Source organism: Orycteropus afer, unplaced genomic scaffold, assembly GCF_000298275.1.
Source record: "Orycteropus afer afer isolate SDZICR_OR568_19922 unplaced genomic scaffold, OryAfe1.0 scaffold00925, whole genome shotgun sequence".
Taxonomy (NCBI): Eukaryota; Metazoa; Chordata; class Mammalia; order Tubulidentata; family Orycteropodidae; genus Orycteropus; species Orycteropus afer.
The window spans coordinates 387,335-395,586 of NW_006922512.1; the positions used below are offsets into that span (position 1 = coordinate 387,335).

Here is an 8,252-nt window from a genome sequence, read left to right on the forward strand (position 1 = left end):
AAAGAACTAACAGATCTGTCCTGGAGGAAGTGCACCCGAAATGCTCCTTGGAAGCGAGAATGGCCAGACTTTGTCTCACCTATTTTTGTCATGTTGTCAGAAGGGACCATTCTCAGGAGAAGGATGTCATGCTTGGTAAGGTAGAGGGTCGATGAAAGAGGGGGAGGCTTTCAACAAGATGGATTGACATGGTGGCTGCAATGATGGGCTCAAGTATAGCAGGGATCATGGAGCTGGCGTGGGATTGTGCAGTGTTTCGTTCTGCTGTGCACCTAACAACAACAACAATAACCACAGTCAGCCACTGGCTTTGTTCTGACTGATGATATTGAGCTTCTCCATTGTCTACAGATGTAATCAATTTGATTCTTATGTATTTCATCTGGTGAGATCTACATGTATAGTCATCATTTATGTTGTTGGGAAAAAAGGTATTTGTAATGAATAAGTTGTTGGTCTTACAAAATTCTATCACCAAATCCATATGTTCCAACTACTGATACTTCTTTGTTTCCAACTTTTGCATTTCAATCACCAGTATTTATAAATGCACGTTGATTGGATGTTTGATCAATTAGGGACTGCGGAAGTTGCTAAAACATCTTCATTTTCTTCATCTTTAGCTTTAGTGGGTGGTGTGTAAATTTGAATGATTAACTGGTCTTCCTTGTAGGCACATGGATAGTATCCTATCACTGACAGCATTGTACTTCAGGATACATTTTGAAATGTTCTTTTTGACAACGAATGTGATGCCATTCCTCTTCAATTTGTCATTCTTGGCATAGTAGACCATATGATTGTCTGATTCAAAATGACCAATACTAGTCCATTTCAGCTCATTGATGCCTACAATATCAATTTTTTATGTGTTGCATTTCATATTTTATGACTTCTAATTTTTCTAGATTCATACCCTGTACATTTCATGTTCCAATTATTAATGAATGTTTGCACCTGTTTCTGCTCATTTTGAGTCATGACACATCAGCAAATGAAGATCCTGAAAGTTTTACTCCCTCCATGCCATTAATATCAACTCTACTTTGAGGAGGCAGCTCTTCCCCAGTCATATTTGGAATGCTTTCCAACCTAAGGATCTCATCTTCTGCCACTATATCAGACAGTATTTTACTCCTATTAATAGGGTTTTCAATGATTAATTTTTCTTCAGAAGTAGATCACCATGGCTTCCTTTCTAGTCTTTCTGAGTCTGGACACTGCTGAGTCACCATGGATGACTCTGGTGATACTTGAAATACCAGTGACACAGCTTCTAGCACCACAGTACCACCCAAGCCATCATATTGAGACACACTGATAGATGAGTCGTAGATTACGGAAATCCAAATCAAAACCACAAAGAGATATCACTTTGCACCTATTAGGATTGCTATGATTTAAATTACTAGCAAGGATGTGGAGGAATAGGAACCTCATCCATTACTGGTGGGATTTTAAAATGGTAGGGGCATTATGGGAAACATTTTGGCAATTCCTCAAAAAGTTAAACATAGAATTACCATGTGATACACAATTTCTCTTCTAGGTATATATCCAAAGAATTGAAAGCAAAAACACAAACAGAAATCTGTACACCAATGTTCACTGCAGCACTATTCACAATAGCCAAAAGATGGAAACAACCTAAATGTCCATTAAAAGATGAATAGATAAATAAGATGTGCTGTATAAACAAAATATTATTAAACCATAAAGAGCAATGAAGTCCTGATACACGCTACAACATGGATAAATCTTGAAAATATTATGCTGAGTGAAGTATGTCAGTCTCCGTGGTAGTTAATTTTGTGTATCAACTTGGCTAGCCCATGGTTTAGAGTGGTTTGACAGCTGGATATAGTTATTCCCCATGATCACTTCCAGCAGTTGAAGGGGAGTTGCCTTTAGGCTGTTGTCTGTTTCCAGGATATATGGAGAAGCTTTGAGAAAGGTCTCTAGCTTTTTGGCACATCGGGATCCTACATTTGGCTGAGTCTTCATCTCCAGTTCCTGGACTTGAAACATTGGCCTGCCATATTGCCTGCTGATTATGGGATTATGCATTTTACCTGCCAACCTTTTGTTCATCAACCTCAGCAGCCAGCAGCTGCATGAGTTAGGAGACTCCTCCAGCTCCAGTGGGCCTGGAACAAGAGGTAGAGTTGAAGCCCAAGGTTGAGGGTCCTTTACCAAACCCCTAGAGCCAACACTCTGATGTCAGACTTCTAGCCTCCTAAATTGTAAAATAATACATTATGGTTTGTTAAAGCAATCCACTAGTGGTATTTCTGTTACCAGCACTAGAGAACTAAGATAGTCATAAAAAATAAACACTTACATGAAATAGGGAAATGTGTAGAGACCAATAATCATTTTTTATGCTATTATAATATATTTTCCCAGCAACTGATAGATTAACCAGACAAAAAAAATGCCACTAAGGATTAAGGAATCTGAACAATATGAACCATCATGATCTAATTGATATCTGTAGAACATTATTACCAACAAATACAAAATACACATTTATTTCAAGTGCTGTATGCATGTCACAGAACAAATATAAATGAATTTAAAAGGATTAAAATCATGTTGTTATTGTTAGGTGCCTTCCAGTCAGCTCCAACTCATAGCAACCTTATGTATAACAGAACAAATGGTTGCCCCGTACTGGACCATACTCACAATCATTGCTATGTTTGAGCCAATTATAGCAGCCACTGTACCAATTCATCTCATTAAGAGTCTCCTTTTTTTTGCTGACCTTCTACTTTACTTTCTAAGTATTCTACTCTACTTTATATGAACTAAATAATATAGAACATCTTCTTTGACTAGAAAGGAATGAAATTTGGAATCAATAACAATCATTTATATAAAGACTTCCAAATATTTGGAAATTAATCTACACATTTCTAAGTAATCCATATATCAAAGAAGAAATCATATAGATATTAGAAAATATTTCAAATATTTTCATGATAATTAAAATGTAAGAAATAAAAAGCTGGGTACAACTGGAGCACTGCGTATAGGAAAATGTTTAGCTTTCATTAAATGCTTACATTAGAAAGAAAGAAAATCTAAACGCAATGGTGTAAGGCTTCTCATTAAGAAATGAGAAGAAAGGAGAAAAGCAAACCAAAAGTAAATAAAGGGAAGAAAATTCTAAAAATAAAGCTGAAAATTAATAAAAAAGAAAATGATAATAGAGAAAATTAGATAAAGACAGAAAAATAGATAAAGATAAAGGCTGGTTCTTTGAAATGATCAACAAAATGAATGTGGACTATTCTAGGTAAATTATACCTCAATAAAGTGTATTTAAGAAAATGTTTTCGTGTTGGCATATCTTGATTTTTCTTTAATCCGATAACAGAGATAATTATGTAGACATATACCTTTCAGGACTAATGTTTAATTTCTCTTAGAGTTCATAGCTAATTACTTACCTTCTTGAATTTCTTGTAGATACCAAAGCATATGTGTTGACTGATAAATATTTTTAGTTTCCACAAAGTAAACTCCCAAATGAAAATTAAGAGGAATAAAAAAAAGCCTAGAGTACTCATCGTAATCAAGTACTTCCCAATCATATTCTCTTTCAAAGAATAAACATTCTTAATTTCTGTGAATGGCAAAAAAGAGATAATTTTACTGTAGAACATTGGCACCATGCACAAGGTCTGAGAAAAAAAACAAAAAGGTACAAATATTGAATAAGATGGAATATTAGGCTAAATTAAGACAAATATTTAGAATGTGACAAGTGAGAATCATGTTACAAAAATACCATTTTAACAATGAATTCTGAAGGCTAACAGAATTGTACATGAACAGAATGTACAGTAATTAAGTAACCATATGAATATTTCTCAGCAGGAAGATTGGGCAATTTCTGTAGTGATATCGCCTTGGAAGCTCAAGGAGGGGGTCACTGTGAGTCAGATCTGACTCAACGACAGTGAGTTTGGTTTTTTTAACCATTATTGCATGCCATATACAGAATATACCTTTCAGAGGGGTGAGAACTTAAATTGTAAACTTGGTATATACCTCTATTTACTCATTTAGTTCCAGCCCTTCTTTTATTTATTTAGCTTTTATTCATTTTATGTAATACTGTTTAATATTTATTGGTTTAGAGATATGTTGTTAAGTGTTTTGTACATTTTTATGCTATTATAAATGGTATCACTTTTTGAAATGTCATTATTATTGTGTGTTGCTAACAGAACTACAGTTGAATTTATTCTTTGTATGTTCAACTTGCTAAATTATTTTTATAACTTTTTTTATAATTTATGTGTATATTGCTTTCTTATTTCCAATGGATACATTCAAAGCATCTGCTAATAATGCATTTCTTCTTTTTCAAACCCTATACATTTATCTTCTTTTTTTTAATTACTGCCATGTCAAGAGCATGCAGTCAACATTGAATCAAAATGGTGATACAGACATCAAGTTTCATTCCAATTTCAGTTTTTTCACATGCTAGTATTGTATTATTATATCATTACCACCACCCATCTGTCTGTTTGTCACACTGTGGTGGTTTGTGTGTTGCTGTGGTACTGGAAGTTTTGCCACTGGTATTTCAAATACCAGCAGCAAATACCTTGGTGGACAGGTTTCAGCAGAGTTTCCAGACTAAGAACAGGAAGACCTGGTGATCAACTTTTGAAAAAACTGGCCAGCAAAAATCTTAATAGCAGTGGAATATTGTCTGATATATTGATGATGACGGACACAGGTTAGAACCCCAAACCCAAAAAACCAAACTCATTGCTGTTGAGTTGGATCTGACTCATAGTGACACCTCCTTGGGTTTCCAAGGCAGTATCACTACGAAAGTTGATTGCCCAATCTTCCTTCCAAGGAGTGGCTGGGGGGTTTGAACTGCCAGCCTTCTGGTTAGCAGTCAAATGCCTTAGGCATTACACCATAGATTAGAAGGCACTCAAAATACAACTGGGAAAGAGCTGCCTCCTCAAAGTAGAAATTACTCTCAACAAGATGGATTGACACAGTGGTTGCAACAATGGGCTCAAGCAAAGCAATGACTGTGATGATGGTGCAGGACCAGCACTGCTTCCATCTATTGTACAGAGGATTGCTAGGGGTCGGAACAGACTCAATGGTGCCTCAAAATAACATTATATTATTAAGTATGAAAGCTAAAGTATGATGAATATATCTTGAATACATCTCAATTAATGGATTTGACACATTGAACACAAATGACCAAAAACCAGAAGAGTTGTGGGATGACATAAAAAACATCATACATAAAAAAGTAAAAAGTAATTTAAAAGATAGGAAAGAAAGAAAAGAACAAAATGGATGTCAGAGAGACTATGAAACTTCCTCTTGTGTTCAGAGTGGCTAAAGTAAACAGAAGAAACAGATCAAGTAAAATAATTTAACAGAGAATTTCCAAGGGCAGCTCAAGAAGACAAGGCAAATTATAATGAAATGTACAAAGATGTGGAGTTAGAAGACCAAAAGGGAAGAACATGTTCAGAATTTCTGAATCTGAGAGAACTGAAGAGAAAAATTCAAACCTTGAAGTGCAATAATTGAAGGATTCTATGGACTACAAAATTGAATGATGCTGAAGGCAACAAAACAAGGTAGAAGATCACAGGATCATTGTACAAAAAAAAATTTGATCAACCATTTTTAGGATGTAGCATATGATACTAAGGAAGAAGTTCATTTCACACTGAAGGCATTGGCAAAAAAAAACAAGTATCCAGGAATTTATAGATTACCAGATGAGATACTTCAACAAATGGATGCAATGCTGGAAGCACCTATTCATTTATGTCAAGAAATTTGGAAAACAGCTAGTTGGCCAACCAATTGAAAGAGATCCATATTTGTGCCCATTGCAAAGTAAGGTGCTAAAATGAAATGTGAAAATTATTGAATCATATCATTAATATCACATACTAGCAAAGTTTTGCTGAAGATAATTAAAATATGGCTGCAGCAGAAAATTGACAGGAACTGTCAGAAGTTCAAGCCAGATTCAGAAGAGGATATCACTACTCTTGTCAGATGGTTTGCCAAATGCAGCGTATCAGAAATATGTTTATTTATGCTTTATCAGCTATAATAAGGCACTTGAATATGTGGGTCATAACAAATTATGAATAACATTATGAAGAATGAGAATTCATAACATTTTATTGTGCTCATGCTGAACTTACACACAGATCAGAGATAGTTGTTCTAACAGAACAAGAGGTACTGCATGGTTTAAAATTGGAAAAGGGGCAGGGCAGAGTTGTACCCTTTCACCTAATTTATTTAATTTATATGCTGAGCAAATAATCCAAGGGGCTGTACTATGAAGAAGAACATGACATTACAACTATAGAAAGATTCATTAACAACCTATAATGTGCAGATGACACATCCTTGTTACTAAAAATGAAGACGAAGTGAAGCACATACTAAAAAAGATAAAAGAATTTGGTGGACATTACATTTGAACATGAAGAAAATGAGTATCCTCATAACCAGGGCCATCAACAACTTCATAATAAATGATCAAAATTGAAGTTATCAAGGACTTCATTCTTGGATAAACAATCAATGTCCATGGAAGCAGCAATCAAAAAATCACAAGATACATTGTACTGGGAATATCTGCTACAAAAGACTCCTTTAAAAATCTTAAAGGCAAAGATATCACTTTGATAACTAAGATGCACCTGACCCAGAGCATATCAAAGGTATGGCAGATACCTTTGCCCTGGGCACCACTTGAGGGGACGTATCACTGAGTAGTTTGTATTAACCATTGTAATTCCCACTGCCAACAAAATTAAATACCTTTATATTTGTCTCCATGGGTCAGGGTAGACTATGTGATCTTGCTTTGATGAATGTAGGAAAAACAGGAAAAAAATATTACTTTTAGCATGTCATAGGCCAATTTCCATCAGTGAAAGGAAGGAAAGTGCAGGTGTAAGTGTCATGCAGTGCTATAATGTGTGAAGTAAAAGATTAATGATCTTGATTTGTATTTTTTTAGCTGATATTATACTAAAGTTATCTAAAAGATGGGTGTCAGAAGTATGGATAGAGGCACAATTTCAGTGCTTGTTATAGGCACTGTTTACTGTAGATGTACTTCTGGCCTGACCCAAGCTATGATATGCATATGCATATGAAATCTGGACAATGAAAAAGGAAGACAGAAGAAGAATTGATGAATTTAAATGGTGGTATTGGAGAAGAATACTGAATATACCATAGACTGCCAGAAAAACAAACAAATCCATCTTGAAGGAAGCCTACCCAGAATGCTTCTAAGAAGCAAGCAAGGTGAAACTTTGTCTCTCACTTATTTTGGACATATCTTCAGGGGCGATCAGTTGCTGGAGAAGGAAATCATGCTTGGAAAAGAAGAGGGTCAGTGAAAATAAGGAATATCCTCAGTGAGATGGGCTGAAACACAGCAAGGATTATGAGGGTGGTGCAGGACAGGAGAACATTTTGTTTTGTTCTCCTGAGGGTCTCTCTGATTCAGAGCTGACTCTATAGCACTTAACAACAACACGACTGCTGTAGAAACCTTTTATCAATTTCATATAGTATCTATTGCTTTCCTACATTGATATTTTTTAAAGGCATAATTCTTTTATACTCTTGGTTTTCTCCTATACAGTTACATTGCTTTTTAAATGTCCTCTTCTCACATTTGCCTTTCAATAATATACTTAAGCCTCTATCATTCCGTCAGCTATACAGAGTATCTCTTAACTCCTCTCATTGTGTGGTGGTTATGTTTGTGTGTCAACTTGGCTGGGCCTGGTTGAGTGGCTGGGCAGCTGGTGGTAGTTATTCTCCATGATGAGAAAGGCAATCAACACCATGGTGGGATCTACCACAAGCAGCTAAAGTAGCTGTTTTGGGTATGTGGTCTGCTTTCTGTATATAAGAAGCAGCTTTGAGAATGATCTCTAGCATATGCACGCTTGGACCCTGGATGTAGCCATGTCATTGTTCAGCAGCCTGCCATGCTCTGCCGACCTTGAGACTTACAATGGACTTGAATTAATAGCCTGCTGTATGGTTTGGTAACATTGGAAAAGTGCCTTTTTACTTGTCAACCTTGGGTTTGTCAGCCTCAGAAGCCAGCAGCTGTCTGAGTGTAGAAATGCCTCTAGCTCCAGTGGGCCGGGAGCAGGAGGCAGAGCGGGACCCCAAGGTTGAGGGGCTTTCATTCAGCC

At 36.0% G+C, this 8,252-nt stretch overlaps 1 protein-coding gene across 1 annotated transcript in view; it reads right to left on the minus strand.

Annotated features, from left to right (window-relative positions):
- Positions 1-8,252, minus strand: part of LOC103212350 (phospholipid-transporting ATPase ABCA3-like) — a 259,404-nt gene that overhangs the window by 103,028 nt on the left and 148,124 nt on the right. Inside the window, exon 12 of the mRNA XM_042783340.1 lies at positions 3,456-3,631. Coding sequence (XP_042639274.1) covers positions 3,456-3,631 — 176 coding nt within the window. The remainder of the gene's footprint in view (positions 1-3,455; positions 3,632-8,252) is intronic.